Consider the following 21,521-nt stretch of genomic DNA (forward strand, 5'->3'; position numbering starts at 1 on the left):
ATTAGTTCTGCTTGATTGCAACTCGAAGGATCTGGTATTTAAGAAATAGAATATATTTTGTTTAGCAAATAATCAGACCTAACTGTTAATCAGACTACTGAATGACAGATGAAGGAGCCTGCTGGTATATCTTCGATTGTGAAACTATGCTTTAAGGTATTTAAATACCTAAGGGTTAGTCCTCACGGGTGAAAAAGGTATCATTTAATGGAAACCTAGGAAATAAATTCTGAATGCTTTTTGTTTGTGTTGCAGTTGAATTGGCTTTGTTCTTCCATGTGTGAAGGTGCTTAGAAAGTTTTATACATAAAGGCATTGCTGTTTGTCTAGAGCAATTTTTTTTTAGTATCTAGTTTTAACTCCAGAGTTGGCTGACCTTTTGTTGGCAGCAGAAAAAAGATCTTGACCAGCACTAAAATGCCAGAGAGGCTTATTATTCTAATTTAAATGCCAAACTGGTTAGCAGAGGCTTTTATGAGAAGTCAGTAGTTTAAGTCCAAGCAAACTGAAAGTGCTACCTGAAACAATATATAGTGATTTTCCTGTGTTAAATTTTGCTTTAGCCATGTAAGGTTGTTCATGCATGTTAAGAAAGGTAAGAATCAAAGCTGTTTCATGTTCAGAAGCTTGTGATACAGGTTTATTTGTGGTATTTATGACTGGCTTTGCATAGGATTTTTAATTTACTGCAGCTTTCAAACTAAGCTTACTTGGTGAGCTGTGAAGTTGATGATTGCCTTTTAAACGTCACCCACTGCAGTATTTTTGAACTCCTCAAATGCTCACAGTAAATATGCTGAATATTAATTAATGTTTCGTTTAACGTTATTAAATAATATTTTGGAGAATTATTTAGCTATGTCTTGTCCGGGTGAGAGGCAAGTCTCCAGACTTACAGAGACCATGTATTTTGTTTGAGTTGTAGTGAAAGTATTGCTGAATTTGTTCCTAAGGCTTGTTATGTTCTTTAGGAGAGCTGCTCTGGTAATTGCAATTAAACCATTTTACCTTCTAGACTGATATTTCTTAAGCATGCTCACTTTTGTTGTCTTTCAAAGGCTTGCTGTGTGACCTCCTGTGGTCTGACCCAGACAAAGATGTGCAAGGTTGGGGTGAAAATGATCGTGGGGTCTCTTTCACTTTTGGTGCTGATGTGGTCAGTAAATTTCTGAATCGTCACGATCTGGATTTGATCTGTCGAGCTCACCAGGTATGAATTATGCTGCTATTGCTTCTTAAAACCTCTCTGTCTAGACTTGCAGCCTTTTCTTTTTGGCACTGATTATCAGTAGGATGTATTTAAAATGTACTTTGCATTGTGAGACTTACAGGATGAAAAAAAATATATACTACAAAGCTGTCAGTGAAGTAGAATACTAACACCAGATTTCCCCACTGATCTTTCTTCTGTATAGTTTGTTTACTGTTGTGTATCAGCCTCAGAATGTGAAAGTGACTTGAATTTGAGATTTACACTGAAGTTCCAGAATTCTTCAGTTTCCATAGGGCCAGTTAGCTGGTAGTTGTGGCTTAAACTATTGATGCCTTGCTTCATTAAATTAATTTTGAATGCTTCTACAAACAAGTCTACACAGAAAAGTTTTCAATGCTGCCTTTGTTTTGTTTCAGCTATCTGGAATACTGTGGCATTGATTGTTTGACTTACTGCAGTGTTCAGAAAGCAAGGTTATTTTTGTAATTGTCAATCTGTAACTGCATGCTTTTGCTGTTTTTATTAAGTTACTTTAAGCAAGTGTCCTAGTTAGGCAGATTTCAGCTTTCAATTTCCTGTGTAACATTTCAGTTTAATTATTTAGTCAATTTTAAATGTTCTCTTCTACTATGAAACAAAATAGGCTTTTTACTCTGTCACTGTTGGACTCAAGTACGCTATTGGAACACTTAAATGTTTCTTGTAATTTTACTGTTAAAACATTAGAAAAAATTAAGTGTATGGAATGGATATTAATATTTCCTAACTGCTGGTCTGGTTTGCTGCTAATTTCCTGTATTCATGTAGTCATTTCAGTTTGTTACAAAATGAATACAGCATCTTATAGAAGACTGTGGTGATAGGACCAAAACAAAGAGTTAGTGCACTATTTTCACTACATGATAACACGCAGCTTCTGAGGAAGAGACAGCATTCTTAGCTGATACATCATACTACTTACACTGCTCTAAAGGTGAATTATACTCTTAGAGAAAACAAAGTAGAACCACTTTGCTTTCAAAGCATCAAAACTATAAAGGTAGTTGATATCTTTACAACTATACTTGATATCTGTACAATCAACACCACTTAAGAGTTACATTTGCAATGAAGATGGCATCCAGACCCTGTGTTCTCTGAACTAATAGTCCAAACAGTCACATTCTCTATATAAACAATAAAATGCTGGGTATCCATGAACAGGCAGTGCATAGTCAAACTTTATTATGGAGCTATTGAGCAGTCAAGCTGATACATATTTAAAGTTGGACACGTCAGGCAGGTTAAGTTACTTGCTTTGGCACTCAATGTCCAGACAAGACACGGTGAATTAACCGATCCTGTCTGAAAGCCAAGGCATAAAATACTTTTTTTTTTTTTAATGAGTTCTTTTCACCTTTTAATGCAAGTCCTGTTCTCCTCAAGACTGGCTTTTTTATTTTTCTTCAAAATTTATCTTTATTTTTGTGAGCTATATTGATTTCTCTGGTGTTGACAGGTGGTTGAAGATGGATATGAATTCTTTGCTAAACGGCAGTTGGTCACCCTATTCTCAGCTCCAAATTATTGTGGAGAGTTTGACAACGCAGGGGGGATGATGAGTGTGGATGAAACTCTGATGTGTTCCTTCCAGGTATGGTATTTTTGTACAGTAAGTACAGTAAGTTTAGGTGTGAGGCTATGTGGACTGAGTTTGCTTGTTGTGAGCCTATGATTAGTCTAGAGTAACATACTTGAGCTACAGACAGGACTGAGTAGCAGGCTGGTGTTTGTGGACAAATAGAACTGCAAGCTGATAGTGAGAACTGTGTGGGATTTGCTGTTTTCCTAACTCCTGTATATTAAGTTGTTCCCTCTATTCAGATGCACATTTCAAAGTTCAATTGGGTGGTTCTCTTTAGTCAGACATAGTGATCAAAGTACTTATGCAGACTAAGGGACTATTGGGACCTTTTAGTAGGGTTACAGTCTGATCAGATTTTAATCCCTATTCCTTCCTGGACATCTTCTCAGCCCCTTCACTTTCCCCTTCCCACTCCAATGTAGCAGTGGATACTAGAAGAATTTAGAAGTAATATTCTTGTTGTATTTAGAAGTTTGTAGGATTGTGATATGATTGCTCCCGCACTCCCACCCCCTCTTATTCCCGCAGAATAAGGTTTCATGTTGGCTTAACAGTACTTGAAATGTTCTTAGCTCTCACTGACTCAAAAGAACCTCTTTATTTTCTCTAAGATATTGAAACCATCTGAAAAGAAAGCCAAGTACCAGTATGGTGGACTGAATTCTGGGCGTCCAGTCACTCCACCTCGCACAGCTAATCCACCGAAGAAGAGGTGAAGAAAGAGGAATAATATAGAAACACCATCAGATCTGTCAAAGGACAAAACTCCATATTACAGTATATAATAAATGTGCACTGTAAAACCATCCAGCCATTTGACACCCTTTATGATGTCACACGTTTAACTTAAAGAGACGGGTAAAGGATCTTTATTAATTTTTTCTAGTAGAAAGATGTGCGACACTGTATTGTAACAAGTATAGCTCCAAGTTCAAATATCCAGCATAGAGTAAAAACAAATATTAGGAAAAAACTATTCAACTGCATATTCACATTTTCCACGGTTTTTAAAGCTGACCAACATCCCAGTTAAAACTTAATGTAATAGTTATACCAGATGAGAGCATGATGTTCCATTTGTGTAATGTGGTCTTATTGTTGCTTGATTGCTTTTACTTTGGTTATTTTGTAGCTAGAATGATGAAAATATGGTATCTAGTCTATTTCCGGGCTCTCTTTGAAACTGAAATAAAGAAGGAGCTTCTTAGAACAGCCATTGATCTCTTATGCTCCCCCTAACCATACCCTCTTGTTCATAACATGGCTGCCCAAATGTGTGTCCCATCATAATGCAGTTCGTAGTAAGGTAGTGATTAAAAGGCAAAGTAAGTCCAAAATGCCCAGATTGGACAGCTTGACAGCCAACAGAAATTGAGACAGAAAAACCTGTCTTGACTTTTTAACTTAAACTGCCAGACAATAAATTTGTGCACTACACTGTTTTAAATTATTGACGTTAACACTGTGCTATGGCACTTCATTTAACTTAGATAGGACAAAAATGGTATTGCCTGTTAGTTGGTAACTTGATTATGTGGTACCTTGGCTTTAGTTTTATTAGCATGAAACACCTTTGGCATGCTTAGCTTCCAGGTAACTTCCTACCTGCATCAAAATTCATCTTACATAGTTCCACAGAACATGAAGATCCTTATTTGCTAAGCCTTTTTCTTCATAAGAGGGTGTTATTACATGGATGTTCATCAATGGACAGTACACTAACTGATGAGTGGTGAGCTGAAAATGCTATAGGAGTGTCCATCACGATTAATAAGGCTTATGTCACTAAAGAGTATATCCTTTGGATTTTCATGATCAAATTTCATATACTATTGTATAGACTTCTGCTTTGTAGTGTACTATAGTAGCAATAATTTCTGTACATGATCGATTTATGCAGTATTTCTTTGCAGTTCTCTCCTTTCTTAAAAGAGTTAATATTGGCAAATGGCAAGATACAGAGAAGATACAAAATCTGCAGTAGGATAAATGAAAGGCACAGATTTGTCATGCTTTAGGATGCAATACTTATTGGATATAACTATAAAAGCTTTTATTGACTATTGCAAATTTGTCATTTTCTTTGGGGGAAGGCTTCAGATTTATACCATTCTAAATGTGCACCAGTAGATGTAAAACTCAACTACAGTATTGTCTTCGAAAATGTTAAATGGAGGATTCTGGTAACTTACGTTTTATGGACTGGCACATTATCTAATGCAAGAGATATGTTGATTTCTGACTCAGTGAGCAAGTTCTTTAAAATGGATTTAAGCCTCTTTTCTAATTCCATTTTGTTTTAAATGCATATTTTAAATGTAGGTTTTTTCATTTAGTAAAAGTTGTCTAATTCATTTGAATGAAGTCTGACTGGTTATTTTAACATACCTTACTGTCACTCAAGAAGTATGGAGTTTGTTGTTTAAAAAAAAAAAGGTAGAGCAGATATCTCTGGCGTTGATCTGTAGTGGATTGGTCTGTGGTTTTGAACAATAGTTTAATTTATCCCGCTTAGAAACGAGCAACAGTGTTTCAAAGCATAGAATAGAATGTAGAAGTAGAGTTCTTCTGATACTGCTCAGAGACACTTGTTCTTGAAAGTCAGTGATGAGAGCTGCCTGAGAGTAGCTTCAGTTTGTGACAAGGTAATTGATGAAAACTGTTCTCCAAGCTTTGACAGGGTAACTTCCTGCTTGTAAGTCACTGCTTACGTGAGGTTTAGTGTTAAAGTTTAAAAAATCCTAGGTTTTAACAAGTGTCAGCCTCTATTATTAGAAGCATCATGTTACCAAACATCTGGTTTAACATTTTTCCATTTTTTCCTTAATTTCTGGAACAATGTCTTCTGTATCATGAAATGTCCAGGTGTAAAGCTGTGTGTTATGTGAGTACTTAACATGCTCGCCTGTATTACAGATGCTTTGTCAAAATGAAAATAAAGTCTTCAGGCCTTCTTATGTGTCCTAAAGAAACAGGAAATTCTTAGTTTATTTTGTGGCACTAGAAAGCCAGAGGTGGTGGTGGTATTCTGAATTGCTGGTTTCATATAGCAGCATCACTTGCAAGGGATATGAGTGCTGCTTTACTTTTGGGGAGTTGGGATGTCTGCTAACATCCCTCATCATCCAATATTGCAGAAAAAAATACATGATTTAATAACTCTGCCCCTACAGATTTGATTGATACTCTGTATTGGAACATCTGATACATAACAGAACTCACCAAACCACTTCAGTTTACAGTTACAGTGTTAATACTGATATTGAGTATTTTTTCTATTGTCCATTCTGGAAGAGGTAGAAAAGGGAATCTGGGTCTAATATTCAGGTAAAATTAACTCTTTCCTCCATGGGAATAGCTAGTGGTCTAACTGATAGTAAGGTTTTTTCCATGTAAATACCTTGTTCGTAGAAACCTAAAATGCTGCTAAATAGCATTATTAGTGTGCTGAAGAAGTAATGGGAAGATTCTCAAACAAGCTGTTAAGAGTCATAATAAAACATAACATTTGGGGGATGTTTTTGCATGTTCTTCCCCACACCCACCTCCACTTTTATCCGGCAGTAATATCCATTCCTGATTTCACAGCAGAGTACAACATGGCACAATAACCTCTTGATTTGTTTCTTTTGGGTTGGCAGGTATTCAGTGATTATCAAACAGAGAAGTACCTGCTTTAATCTAATTTAAAACGTTGCTACAAGGAATGCTTTGGTCTCTTTTGTGTTGATTGATACGAGATTCTCATTTTACATCACTTTTTGTTGTGTTCTTAGTGGCCAGCTTTTTATGCATGGAATATTCATAATTGCTGCTTGAAAGGAGAAAAAATGCTTCATACAATTTTGGCAATTGTGCTGCTCTAACAATTTCAACACTGTTTCTGCTGAGGTATAGTTATTTTAGGATCTGTTTCTAAATGCTGTAGAACTAGACTCAATGAAAACACTGCAAAGGGTCTTATACTAGGGGATTGTATTAAATTTGATGTGTCTGGACACAGAATTATTTTTGGCCACTGAAGTCTTGAGTTGGTCTTTGTGCTTCCAACTTTGTGTGGTGAAGTGGAAATGTACTGCTGCTAGGTGTCATTAAGCTACAAGATCCTTTCACAAAGAGAGTTTGCATTTGTACAGTATTCAGGTGTTGAGAGAGGAGCTGGTAAGTCCATATGACTTGGCTTGTAGTATTCCACTGCAGCATGTTGGTGGGAAACTCCAGTGGAAATTCCTCAGGTCTGTGAAGGTTGCTTTTATTGTTAATAGACATCCCTGTTTTAAGGTTGTTTGAAGGTAGGGATCCTCAGTGCTGTGGTTCTGCTGAAAGATTGTAGAAGTAGCTGTTGATGAACAGTAAGGGATATCTCTTATATGCAGTGTTCCTGTCTGTGGCTTGTCTTTTGATAAATCATGAGGATATTGCTATCATACTGTGGAAGCTGTGAGAATAATTACTGAAGCTGTATGTTGTTCATTTAGGGTTGGTAAAGATATTTTTTGCTCTGTAGTAAGGAGAATATAAAAGATAACATGCTGCTATCAGATATGGTTGAACTGAAGATGATCTGAGAGTTTGGACAGATGGAATTTTCAGAATATGTAGATGACAAATATATCTACAAATAGATGTAGAGCACAAATATCCCTTGCTTGGGCTTTGGTGTAAAGCTCAAAGATTAACTGAAAAGCTTTGTGGAAGCTTATGTAGATAATAGTTGTAAAAAGCTAGCCTTTAACCAGGTGATGAATTCTTCCTGGCAGATCATCAGTGTTGTATCCATTGCTGATATTTCTGGAACTTTCCTTGCTGCCAGGTTTGTTGAAGACGCTTTATACAAACCTGACTGGTAACATTACAGCTTAGAAAAGAGCAGAGGCGAAGTGATACGGCCAATATTGTATTGCTTTAGAACTTGCTGTAACTTGACTCAGGATCCATCTGCTTTGTAATGTACATGAGGATAAATGGGAATATTTTGCTACAAATGAGCTGGTTAAATAGCAAGGGTGAGAGAATAAATACCTCCTGGTACATGAGCAGAGATGGCTACATCAGTCAAATGTCTGTATCCACGTGGGCTAATAATATGCTTTGAAGAGCAGTGTGGTGTTTTAATACAAAACAGAGTTGTGATGAAGTACTTGTTGATAAAAAGGAACTCAGTGAATCACTACCAGGCTTGGGATATTTAGGCATAGCCTTGGATATTTTTTTTCTCTGCAGTCATCTGTTTGCTTCTGCTAATTAGCAGTAGCAGCTTTCAGGATTGTTTTTTGTGCAGCTGTATACTTTTTTTTTTTCCTCTTGAATCATACCTTGGTTTTGCTTGCTTTATTCCCAAGGTTGATCAGAGTTGTTATGACAGCATCTAACCAGATGGCTGCATGCAGTTCTTGGGCTTATAACCAAGCATTATTCTTGCTGCATATATCAGATGGTCAAAGCAGAAGGAACCTCAGGCCATGTTGCAGTGAACACTGGGAGATCATCTGACAGTAATTCAATATTGGGGCAGTAACTAAGTTGCCAAAATAAAACACAAGTATGGCTACTTTGTGTTGATTTGGGTCTTTCATGGATTTCTGGAGCTGGTAGTGCCTAGGCATTTTCCTTCCTAATCCCTTGAGTTGTTGCTAAATATGCAAAGCTGGTTACTTTTTCTCTATCTTAGTGTGCCTTGTTAAAATAAATAATAATGATCTCAATGTATTAACTGGTAATAAGGACAAAATTTCACTCTGTTTCCCAGTGTCCTGTTTGAACTCATATTAATCTCTCTACCTGTATGTCCTGATAAATGAGATTTTAAAAATGTAATTCAAAATAACCATTTGCCACAACCCCTTGCATGACTACAGTAATTTTTCCAAGGAAAACCTATTGCTGCTTGGATCTTTAGGTGGATCTTTAAACAGAGTATATGCACTGCATGCAGCCTGGCACAGCCCCTTCCCTGGGTTCTGCCTTAGTTGCAGAATTTGCAGCCCAAGCTTCCTCTGTAGCCTATTACAGACCCAGACTTTAGAAGCAGTCTTATCAAAAAGCAGGTGCTATCTAGATCCAGCTGCCAGTAAGGATCAGCAAAAGCTGTTCTGTATCTTCATGGAGAGATGTAAGCTTTAAAGATAAGAAAAGCTCCCAGGCAGAACTCAAGAAACAAGTACCACTTGAAAAATCCTCCTGAAATAGGATAGACATGCCCAGATGTTAAGTTTCATTGCTATAACTTAACCTGAGTTACTGTTAAATGGAGGAAGTAAAGCAAATAGGCAGGATTGCAAGTTTTTCTACTCTCATAGCTGATACTCAAAAATAGTAAATTACATCTGCAGAGATCAGAATAAACTACTGATTTTCCCCTTGGTGGAGCGTTCTGCCTGTTCACATTGCTTTAAAGGTGTGAATCTTCTAGAGCACGAGAATAAATGGTGTAGATAGTTCCAGTTCTTACTGAAAAGGCTTAGCAAAAAAACCTGATACCTTGTCAACAAACTGGTGCTGCTCATGACATGAAGCAGAAGAGCATACAGCATGGATGAATGCAGAGGACAACCTTGATGAGTAAATAGATTCCACTATGTTTTTCTCCATGGCTTTGAAGTCCCTATAAACATACTGTAATGTGAAAATAATTACTGGTATTTTATGTTGTTTCCTCTGGCTACTTCTTGGCAGCATTTCTACAGTCCTCATATGAAGTCCCTTGTCTTTTCAAATATCTGGGAATCTACAAATTATTAATTTTCCACTAGCTACCCCAGGATATTTTTTGTTTGTATTTCAGGTTGCTATACTTGAGTGGTTTCTTGCACCTTCCATAAAGATAGAACATGTATCATTTAGGTGAAATGCTGGGAGAGGGAATGTGTTACAAGAACTACATTTTAAGGGGTATCTTAACAGTAACTTAATTGCATCTGGTTTCCTGGAGGTTGGGTTAAGAGGATGAGCTGTAAGATTTCAGGCCCCATTCCGTTCCAGCAGTGATGAAGAACAAACCTTACTTCTTTCTTTCCTACTCAAGGGTCTTACCTAAAGGTACAACAACAGACATGGTTGTGTTGGGAGGCTGTTTTGCCTTGCCTTTACCACCCAGGGGTAGAAGAGACTCTTATCCTTGGTCTATCTTTTTTATACTAATGCTATACAGTAATTCAATGCAGTTACTTAATGGAACAGTCCAATCCAGTTGAGATAACAATTTTCTGTTAGAATTGATCTAGCACACAGATGCCATCTGGTGGTCGAAGGTCAGTAGATGAAAAGTTCCTACTGCAGAACTGGTTATGTTATTGCACATTTATCCTGCACTTGTCTGACATGAAACACTTTATTCCTTGTACTGAAATCTTTCCCTGTACCAAAATCTATCCATAGTGTATGGCTTCATAATTTGCACCTTGCTGCATTGAAACTAGGCTTACCTCAGTTAGATGTACAAATTTATTTCTCTTAAAATCTGCAGACTTCAGAAAATCTCTTAATTATCTGAGCATTCTGAAGGAAAAAAAAAATGTCAGAGATGCCATGAAAAGCACAGAAAAGTTAGGCTTTGTTCTAAGCAAAAGTTTCCGTGTTTCTTCACTCATTAATTTTCTATTTCCAAGTCTGATGAAGTAAGTTGGGATTCTTCATATAAATTTTCAGTTATTGGAGGAGGACTGGTGGAAAGTATGTTGAGTATTTTTAAATGTGTTATAAAATATTAATAATAAAACTACATTTTAAAAAAAAAATTGTTTTTTGCTTAGGTGTGGAGAACCAATTGGGAGATGCTACTTGAATAGGTCTGGTATTAAACTCAATACTTATCTGCCAAAATATTTATATAATTTTTGTTGCTTTTAATTAAGCATTTCTTCCTCAACTCCACCGATGGGCCTGGTATGGGCATACACTGTGGAGAAGGTACTTACAGAGTTCAGACATGGTTTGAAGGAATCTCTTGATATTTATATAAGTTCCACTAGATGACTGCAGTGAGTTGCTTTTGAAAAAACATATACTACTGTGTTCAGAGCAGTTTTGTGTCTTTGAAGTGAATCCTTCTGATTGTTCTCATATGCTGGTTTGGATTGCAGAGCTCATGCTTTTGTTTGAAAATCAGATCTTTTGGTTTAATGCAAAAGAAATCCGTTCTTAGTGTATGCACATGGTGTCAATAATCCAAACTACCAAGTGGGTCATACCACTGCAAAATCTTCCAGCAAGGGTGGGTGGCACACAGATCCACTGATTGATAAAATGGAAAAAAATATGAACTTTGAAATGCTTCCAATGCTATGGAAATTGAAACTGGCAGCAGCACTTCTGACACTGTCAACAGTCACACTGAGGTCTGTTACTCTACTATTCCACAATCTACCCAACATTTTCCTCAGTATCCTTTTCATTCTTTCTGTTGCTTCTGGTTTTTTAATTCTCTTTTCTGTCTGATTTTCTGACCAGTGGTGGCATGGTTTGTTTGGCTTCCCAAGTCTTCCAGTATGGAGACACTTGACACTGCAAGGAAATACTGATTCTCAATCTCATGGTAGGGATGAAGTCTTCAGTGGCTGTATAGCAGCAGGAGTATGACAACATGTACTTCAGTAGTCACTGACTACTAAAAGACCAGCAGTGTATGGTTCAAGAAGGCAGAAGTAGTTTTGAAGACCAGGGCAACAACCAGATTTTGAGGTGTCATAGCACGTGTCCTTACTACAATGATACTGAAGAGATCTCTTTGGAATGACACAGCCTCCTGTGCTTGCAGCAACTTGAGATGCAAGGCAGGTGACTGCACTGCTTTGCTGTACACATTGTTAGGGTGGAAGACAGACAGGCATGTGAGACTTCAGGTGGAACTAGGGCATGAGTCCAAGTGTGTGGAGAGGCAGTGAGATGCTAGTCTAAACAGCAATGCTGTTTGAGGCCTTTGAAGGCAATTCCACATAGCTGTGGACTGTAGGAGAAATCTACCATGAAACAACTTCGTTTCACAGTGCTGATTTCCTGCCAGGCCAGGTCTGTCCAAAGAACAAAGCAAACTACAGGGAAGAATGATGTGCCAATGTAACCTTCCTCAACTTCAAGATGCAATACAGATTCTTCCCCTCCATAAATGCAGTAGGTTGTGAGCTAGTGAATGTCAACAGTAGTAGTGGTGACAAGTACTGCCTGGGGTGTTGGTTTACATGGAATGAAAAGCAGTTCAAACTGCTGACATTTTTTTGCTGGTTTTTTCCCCTCCACATTCCAGCAGGCCTGGAAGGTTTCATGGCTGCCCTTCCTTTACTTAAGCCCTGAGAGGAGCAGCATGAAGTTTGCCCTAGAGGACACTCCTCATACCACTGATCATTTCATGAGCTTGGATGTCAGGTACAGAGCTGCTATCTCAGTAAGCAACCTGCAGTCAGGGACTGGTTGTGGGCCAAGTTCCCTCAGAGTGTCAGGAGAAAATGGATGTGTTGTCTTACTTGCTGGCGTGACTTTTGTTTCAAATACACAGCAGCCTGGTGAGAGGTAGACAAGCTGTGTCTCAAGAATTTCAGGTGGTTGGTTCCTAAGGAGGCTGTGCCTGAAGGTGTCTGGTCACAGCTGTCATCTAAGGGGATAGCGAAGGAAGAGCTTGAAGACAGCCACGGTCAAAGCTACTTAGAACTTGTAGCAGTCCTGACAGTCCTTGGGCAGCCTGCCTACCAGGCTTCTTACAGCGCAGGAACAGGAGACTGGGAAGGCTGAGGGAAGACCAAGTATCTACAGGAGGGATTGGATTTCCTAGCAGAGTTTCTGCATCATGCTCTTTGATAATGAATCATGGATGAGCTGCAGGAAGAAAAGGCAGCGAAGGTCAACTTGATTCTTTCAGCAGCTTTCATACACTTCTGGTCATAAGATAACCCACTCCAGTCACGTAGGTGAGCGTGAGGTAATGGGGCATGGAAGCAAACTTGTACTGGTCCTCTAGCTTTCCTCAAAACTGGGAGTGTGGTACTTACCCCTCTGGGTAGACCACACTGGTAAATTTGGACTATTAGTCCCTAGTGAGCCACTCTGAACCCTTAGGAGAAGTTTGTTATGGCCCACTCATTCCTGTTTCTTTCCCAGAAGTTTTACATCCCACGGGCTCCCTGGGGGTCTTGTCTCTGCACTCTCACGTTGGGATTATGGGCCACATCTCAGGACATACCGTTTGGATGCTTTGCTTGGACATTCCTCTTCAATTCAGAGGTCTCAGATTTTTGGGTTTCCGCCTCAAGTTACCTGACTTCTTGCCTTGTGCTTTTCAAGGTTTCAAACTGAGTCGCATAAAGCAGGAAGCGTGTGATAACTGAGGAGATTGCTTCAGTGCAGATGTAGTTCAGAATAATTGGATGCTTTCAGATGCCTGCTAAATTATTGGCTCAAACATCCACATGTGATGAGTAGCATGGATCTGTAAAATACATGTTCAGATCTTACTAATAGTATCAGGTACTTGAGAACAAATATCTTATGCCCTCAGGGTTGTGTCATCTTAACCTGAGACTATGAAGCAGGCTGGGAGGAAATAAAAAAGCTCTGAACCTTGTGGAGACAGGATTGAGCATACATTTATAGGCTCATAGAATGGTTTGGTTGGAAGGGACCTCAAAGATAGTTCCAACCCCCTGGAATGGGCAGGGACACCTCCCACTAGACCATGTTGCTCAAAGCCCCATCCAGCCTGGTCTTGAACACTGTCAGGGAGAGGGCATCCACAGCTTCCCTCAGCAACCTGTTCCAGTGTCTCACTGCCCTCACAGTGAAGGTTTTCTTCCTAATACCTAAGTCTGCCCTTTTCGACTTTGAAACCATTGCCCCTTGTCCTACTATCACTACATGCCCTTGTGAAAAATCCCTCTCCAGCTTTCCTGTAGGTCCCCTTCAGGTACTGGAAGGTGGCTGTGGGGGGTCCTCAGAGCCTTCTCCTCAGGCTGAAAAATCCCACCTCTCAACCTGTCCTCCATCCAGCCCTCTGATCATCTTCATGCCTCTCCTCTTGACTTGCGCCAAGAGCTCTGTGTCATTCCTGTGTCGGGGGCTCCAGAAGTGGACACAGTTCTCCAGGTGGGGTCTCGGGAGAATGGAGTAGAAGCAATCTTCTCCCTTGACCTGCTGCTGGTCCTGCTTCTTCTGATGCAACCTGGGTACAGGGGCACTGTGGGCACCCCTGAGAATCATGCAGGAGCTTGATTGTCATGTACTTGTCAGGTGTGAGTTTGTTCCATGCAGTGATGCTTGTTCTTTTTCCCTCGTGTTATAGAGAAATGTTAATAGCTATAAGTATTTTTGCACTCTGAGCTGTCGTCTCTCCCTTTTAAAATCGTAAATAGAAGTCGGTACGAGATGCAGGTTTGTTTCTGAGATATGGAAGTGGCCAGGAGGTGGCATCAGGGTACCACAAACAAGCGTTTGAGCCTCACCGTGGCACTTAAAGACTGAACATTTTTTCAATTCTTGTTTAGTCACCCTTGTCTGTACAAGTAGGCTTTATTAGGTAGGTGAAGTGCACTACTTTTATGTAATTTATCTAATTCAAGAATTAAGTATTTGCAGGCAATTATGGTCAGATATTTTTTAGGGTGATTGAATGTGGTAATTTTTGTATGCAATTGAACTGTATTTATATCATTATGAATTTATGCATATAGGTCTTTTTATATAAGTTGCTGATCTCTGACACTTGTTTTAGTGTCCTAGTTTTCAGACCAAAGAAAATTAGGGTGGCTGAAGTTTAAGAAATATTTGCTTTGTGCTGCAAATGTGATGCATTCCTATCTCCTTTCCATGTTGTAGTCCCTAGTACACAAGTATCCAAGTAATAAATCCACCTCCCAACCTTCTAAGGCAGGTAAGTACCATGGTAGAAAAGCAAAATATCAAAAAACTTTTTGGCAATTGAGTGCTTGTGAGGACTAGAGTGAAGATGCAAGAGTTTCTGACTCAGGCCTGTATTCAGGGTTAGCTTATTACTTAAAGGCACCATGTGTCCTGTATACAATACTGGAAAAGATGGCCACTATTTCCTAATAAAGGAATAGTTTTTTTTTCTTGGAACTCTTCCAGAACTCTGATTCTTCCACAGTCTTTGTTTTGTCCTGATTTGTCTTATTTCTTCCTTAATCGTAATCTTTTCAGAGTGAGCAAGAAGAAAAAAACACTTTCTCCACCCATATCTGAGACACTGCTTTGGTCTTTTGTTTTTGCAGACCCACAAATGGCACTTGTAAGCAGTAGCTAAAGAAAACATGGCAATCCCTCCTTTACACCAGTGCTGTCCTATTGGTATTAGCAGTGATCTGCTGCAGGGTTGATGTGCAATGTTCTAATTGCCCAAGACTGTCGACTGCTCATAGTCCTCTGCTGATTGTAACTAGACTTCTGTTTGTATTTGAACTGATGCTTGCAATTCTTAAAAATGGCTCAACAGAGGAAGAAACAGTACCCTTGAGAGACAGGAAAAAAAAAATCACGATCCTCACTCAGCTTTATTACTAGCAGATACCAGAGGATGACCTGTGGGATGCTGGGATGTTTGTTTAGCATGCTGCAGTCATCCTGCCTGTGGCTTAGATAGATGTTTTCTACAAAGACTGGGGACAAAACCATTTGTCTGCATTTCTGTTGAAGCCATTTGTTATCATTCTGTGGCTGCCTGCAGCTTTGGAAGATCCCCTGTTAACATGTTGTCTGTGAGGTGGGAGTGAGTTGACAATTTTGTATTTCTTTTGCATGGGTCCCCATTTTGTAGAAAAGCAGCATGGATACTTGAATTTACATGGCATTATCCTGTGATGTTAAGTCATTGTGCATCTGACCATGTAGGAGTAGCATACATTACACTGAACAACTTAAAAGAGAAAAAATAACTTCAAAGTGGAGAGCACTGGAATGATACACATGCTTCTTAAAAGCAGATTTCTGAGCCCACTGCTAGCTTTTACTGGAAACCACTCAAAATTCCACTCTGAATTAGCATTTGAAAGTAAATTGTTTTTATAAATTTCCCTGTAGGAAAAACAAAAGTTATGTGCTGCAGTTGATGCTTACCTCTTGTTTCAGACTGACATTTTTTTTCTTTTTTCCAAGAAAATTGTCCACATAGGACTCCAGCCAGCTTTAGTATTTCCATTCTGGGAGTACTAAGTATTGTAGGCCTGTTGGGAAATAAGCTGTTTGTGTAGTTCCTTGCCCACTTATGGTGATCTTTTTTTATATTTTTTGTATCCACTTTTTCCATCCTGAAAATATGCCTTTATTATCTCTGCACCATGTTTATTAGTTTATAGTTTCTGCTGACATAATTTTATAGGTAGGGGTGTGTGTGTGTGTGTATATGTGTATACAATTTGAAATATATCTGCTGATTTCTTTCTTTGGAGTGAAAAGTTGGGGTGGCCAGTTTAAGGGTCTGTCATCCCTGAGTCCTACTAATCACCCAAGCTCATCAAAAGAAACAGTTTAATTACATTAGCATAAAATACAGGTTAAGATTATTTAACCCTGCTGAGGTGTTGCTTTAGCAAGTGTTTTACTGATATCTAGACTGTGTGTTTTAAAGCTATTCAGCTGGAGGTGGTTATCATTTGTAAAACAGAACAATTTGGAGTGAACAAGCCCAAGAAAAAAATATATTTGTGTGATGCTACTGGCCAAAAGGGTAGACACAAAGTGGCTTGTGATGCAACGAGTTAGAGATATGCATTTAATCTTGTAAATCTGAGCTGCTGTAATTCAGGAAATTAGCATATAGAAGTTTCTGTTGTTGCCTAAAAGGAATTCTTCAGTTGAGTTCTGTAATCTTAACAAAGATATTTGTAAAATTTGGATCAATTCATTTTCCACTAAGAAAGAATTAATTTGACAAAATGCTGACCTCTTCTGCTAGCAATTAGAATTTCCCAGTAATTCAGTGTTCTTCAGAAATAGTCACTTGTTTAAGAACATCTGGAAACAGAAAAAACCTGACTATTTCCAGTGGCTGGTCATCTGTATATCAAGCACTCTTCCCTTCTTCTGGAGTGATGTTCCTAACTATGGAGATTCTGCATTGGGAACAAAGGATTGAGCCAAAGCCTCAACCTTAACACCTAAATAGTTCAGTCTATGTACCCTGAACTTAGTGTTTTTCTAAACCACCTTGTCTTCCTCTTCCAAAGAGTTTAACTCTTAAGAACCTCATGCTCCTATTGTAACAGTTTGCACCCTATTTATGGTGTGGGATAAAGCAAGAATGTTTTTTGAGCTCCACAGTCAGATTAGAAAATTAGTTGCAATCATGCACCATCTCTTGCTGCCTCTTGGGCATACTAGCATGTTCCTGGATATCCCCTGTGTCAGTATCCCCTGCATGACAGAGAAGTTTGTTAACAATTTGTTGAGAAAGCATCAGTGGAATTGATATTGTTAAAGTTATGTTAAAAAATGGCACCTTGCATTAGAAGATTTCCCTGTGTCACATGCTACTTTAACTCAAACCACTACTGTTACAGCAGGTATTTCAGAAAAAAAAAAGTAATTTTTCAGTCTTATTAAATATTGATTGATTTCAAATTCATAAAGTTGCAGAACACAGCTGTATCCACAACAAATATATTTCTGTAGCTATTGACTTTCTTGAAATGCTTTTTCACTAATAAGAGCAAATGTTGTTCCATAAAAAGCAAGGAGCTTATGCTGATCCCTGTAATTACTTTTCAAGCAGATGGAACATGTATGTCCAGCTCATTTCAGAAGCCCCAGGCACAACATCTTGCAGTTATGTGGAATCAGTCTCCATTCTATGAAAAAGAATAGCAGTAAGGATAAGTTGTGAACTTTTCTTGATCCCTACCACACAGCAACTGTACTGTCAAAAAGACATGCAAAGCCTTGAAAAAAGAGCTAAATAAAAATGAATGTTGCACAGAGTACCTTAAGCACTGAAAAATGGTAATTCTCAATGTTAGCCATTCTCAGTGTGAAGCTTTCAGTGCTATGAGGGTTGTGTTTTGAGGCTGGCCAGCCTAGTGAGTCAGCTTTCTGGCCAGAATCCTGCATGTATCATTAACAAGTAGTATCCAAAAAACAGGAGGGCAAAGGTTCCTTCTCACACTGTACAAAAGCCATCTGTTTGGGCTCAAAATTAATCTACTACTGCATGGAATCAACCTTTTATTCAACATAAATTTAATTTCAAGCTTGTCTGATGCTTAATATCTGCAAACTGTCTTTTATTGGATCCCAACAAAAAGCCTGCCAGGTTGTGTATTAATTGAAGCATGACAACTGTTTTTCTCATGGATGATGGAAAAAAGAAAAAAAAAAAAAAAAAAGCAACAATTTAAAGGGCTGCCTTTGCTAATTTGGCGTGAAACTAAAAGCTAGAGTCTGGATTCCTTTCTTTTGGCTCATACTTTATCATCAGGATTTCTGAAAGCAGCTGGAACTTTTGCTGCAGAGAAACAGGGTCTAGCAGGCTTCAGCTGGGATCTGCATTGTGCTGCCTGGGCCAGCTGAGCCCCTTCCCCAGAGGAAGAGTCCCACCCAGTGGGAGGGCACATGATGACAGTGCCTCCTGTCCTCCTGGCTCTGCCAGAGAGGAAACCAACTCTTTGCTGGAGTCTAGGAGACAATGTCCAGAACCTTTGCATGCTTTTGTTGCCCTGGTAACAGCATTTTCCTTTCTGAGCAGCTTCTCTGCCACTGATACCATTAAATACCACAGGGCTGCAGATACCTCTTGGCTCTTACCTCCTTGTCTGAGGTTCTAGGGATGCAAACCAGGAGTAAGCTATGCATAACATTACCAGTAGAAAGGTCAGTGTCTTCTAGCATACATTTACCCCCCATTGATTTTACAGAGGCCTTCCATGAGAAAAGATCCAGCACTTACTACATAGCCATGAAATAAAAAAACTAACCTTACTACTTGGTGCCTGTAATAGATAGCCCCAGAACACAGTAAGGCTCTTCAGGTCAAGTTCTCACCTCAGTCTGTTTCTGCTTAGATGTTTCGTCAAGTATTCACAGAAGAATGTCCGCAGCAAGATGTAGCAGTTCCAGGTAGCAGAAATCTTTGACCTCTCACTCTTACTATAAATTCTTGTGCATTGCAAGATTTTTCTTCTGCAGTGTGGAAAGGGTGAATATACATGATGTCTGTAAATGGCTGTTTGACATGGGTAAAAGTGTGTGTCAGGGTTTGTGCTAAAATTTAAATAGTATGCTAGCTATATGGTAGTGCTTGGCCCCATCCTCTGGCCCTCTCTAGTCATCTGGATGTGTCTGTGAGTCCTGCAAGACTGAATAAATGCACCCAGGAGGATGATGCATAATGTGACCTGTGCAACTTAAGTCTTAAATTGCCCTTAAGTTGCAACTTCAATGAAGCCCCTGCCAACAGTTTCTCTCATTGGAGTCATCCTCATCCTGTTCTGTATTTAATGTCTGTACAGTCTAGGTTTATCTCAAGACTGTTGCTAAAGAAGAGAGAGAACTGCCTTAGAAAAGAGCAGCTATCTGCCTGCTGGGAGGAAAGGATCTGCCTGCTGTGAAGGGAAAGTGGCTTTGGACAGGTGGCATGTGTTAGAACTGAGCTAGTGGAAGTAGGAACTGCACTTGAAGGTAGTGAATATGGTGTTCTGTAACCCTTTGCTGACATGGGAAGCATGGGAGTCTCTGCTTCCTTACTTCCCATTAAAGTATCTTGGAAACATCTGAGATAAGCTGCTTCCATCCCCAGGGACTGGGTTAGCTGCTGGAAACTGTGTAAAGTGTATGAGGAAGAGAAACATTATGCCCATGTGAGCCAAACACAGTCTTAAGAAATAGAATTCTTGCTCAAGCAGGCAGCTGGCTACTCTCCTGTAAGACGATAAACGTGACTATCTTGAAGTTGCTGAGCTGTCCCAGAGAGAAGCTTTCTTATGCTGAAGATGGAACAAGGTGATAGTGCTTCCTTCCTCCCTGTGAAGCTCTCAGTAGACAGCAGATCTGCTTCATCTCACTTCCACTCACCACCATTTTGGGGCTTTGTTGGTGAAGAAGTATTGCAGCCTTTTCCACAGAATCTTAGGATCTTTGCTTTTACAGAGTCTGTAGACAGTAGTAGTGATCAGTTGTTAAGGTGGATTTGTTTAGGTAGAGTCGCTTGTAGGAGGGAGAGGACAGACCTTTCCTTCCACTTGGATAATCAACCTCTATGAAATAATTGGTATGCCAAGAAGAATAATATGAAATTTTAAATTTGAAATGTTTTGCTGTATATGTATTCTTTTTTAGTGGGTAAAATAGATGTTACAGAAGAGGAGGCTTTGTACCAACATGAGAACTAACTGGAGATGAAAATGAAACCAGAAACACTGTCATTTCACATGGTACTACTCTCCCGCCATTTGAGTGCTGTCTTTAAAGCCAATACGTCTTGCTCATGTTAGGGTTCAATTTGCTTTTGCATTATCTTTTAGAAGTTTTGCACTATTGAAAAGTAGTGTAGAACAGTAGTAAATATTAGCATTTCAAATCCATATGTTAAATCAAGCCCTTTAGGTATATTAGGTAGAAGAAAGTTTTTATATGGATTAGCTGTTTTTAATCCTTTTAAACACTGATCCAGTGGAGCACTTAAGTTTGTACTTAAAACTAAGCACAGAAGTGTTTCCCTTTCAATCACTAGGACTATTTGCATATGGAACTTTAAAGAAGGGTTCAAGCACTTATCCAGATCAGGATAATAAATAAACAGGGACTCTTTGACATGGTAACAAAATAAATTAATGCCATCTCAAATCTTTCCATAACTATTTCACAGCCTTGTCCAATTTATACGTGTTTTCTCCAGTCAGTAGCTTCACCTGTGTCTGTCTGATCCTTTCTTGAGAAAAGAAAGGTTCCAGGTTCCTTAGGGTTTAGCAAAGCAATGTTTTGTCACACATTCCACCCATCTCTTCTTATAAAAAAACAAAACAAAACCAACCTCTTCTTTTACCCTGTGTACTTTGACCTCAGCAAAATTAAAGGGTTGCACTTGGAAGCACAATGTAGTTTTTGACTTACTGTTTCATCCCTCAAGTTTTGCTTTTAGTTTTAAGATCATATATACACTGGGATGAAAGGGCAGTAGACTCTTCCATCTTGTGTACCACTGGTTAAGAATCAACAAAAAATAGAAGTCAAATGTGCTCCAAAGCTTGTGACTCCTTTGCTTTATAGATGAGTATCCCCAGCCCTTTCCAATGTATTTTGTACATTACTCATTTCTCACTAACATTTGTGCATTTGCCTGCAGGCTCTGTTCTGCAGTGTGTTTTAAGAATTTTCCAAACTCAAATACCTCACGAGCTGCTGGTTTTCTTGTGTGCAGATTGAAAAAAAAAATACAAAAATTGAATTCCTTGGGCCATCTGAGAGCTGTAGTTGGTGTAGTCCTTTATTTGAAGATATAGCAGCTTACAGAGGAAGTTTGATCAAACAAAGTTTGGGAAGGGGGGTAGAAAGGCAAGGAATGAGGGTGCAGGTAGGTGCAGGTGTGGATTTCTCTATGGGTCAGTACCTTGCCCACGCAGTGTCCATGTGCTGCAGCCTTGACCACAGATTTCTGGTTCCCCTTAAATGTAGCTGCTTGCAGAGGCTTGAAAAAAGAAATTACAAGCAAGAGTAAATGCTGCTGCTCCAAACTGTTAACAGAAGGGGTTTCAAATC

At 39.1% G+C, this 21,521-nt stretch overlaps 1 protein-coding gene across 1 annotated transcript in view; it reads left to right on the plus strand.

Moving 5' to 3' along the window:
• Window positions 1-5,809, plus strand: part of PPP1CB (protein phosphatase 1 catalytic subunit beta) — a 29,928-nt gene extending 24,119 nt beyond the window's left edge. Inside the window, exons 6-8 of the mRNA XM_030446593.1 lie at window positions 1,059-1,210; window positions 2,712-2,846; window positions 3,449-5,809. Coding sequence (XP_030302453.1) covers window positions 1,059-1,210; window positions 2,712-2,846; window positions 3,449-3,553 — 392 coding nt within the window. The 3' untranslated portion in view covers window positions 3,554-5,809. The remainder of the gene's footprint in view (window positions 1-1,058; window positions 1,211-2,711; window positions 2,847-3,448) is intronic.
• The last annotated feature ends 15,712 nt before the right edge of the window (window positions 5,810-21,521 follow it).

This window comes from Calypte anna, chromosome 3 (genome assembly GCF_003957555.1).
Source record: "Calypte anna isolate BGI_N300 chromosome 3, bCalAnn1_v1.p, whole genome shotgun sequence".
NCBI classification, from domain to species: domain Eukaryota; kingdom Metazoa; phylum Chordata; class Aves; order Apodiformes; family Trochilidae; genus Calypte; species Calypte anna.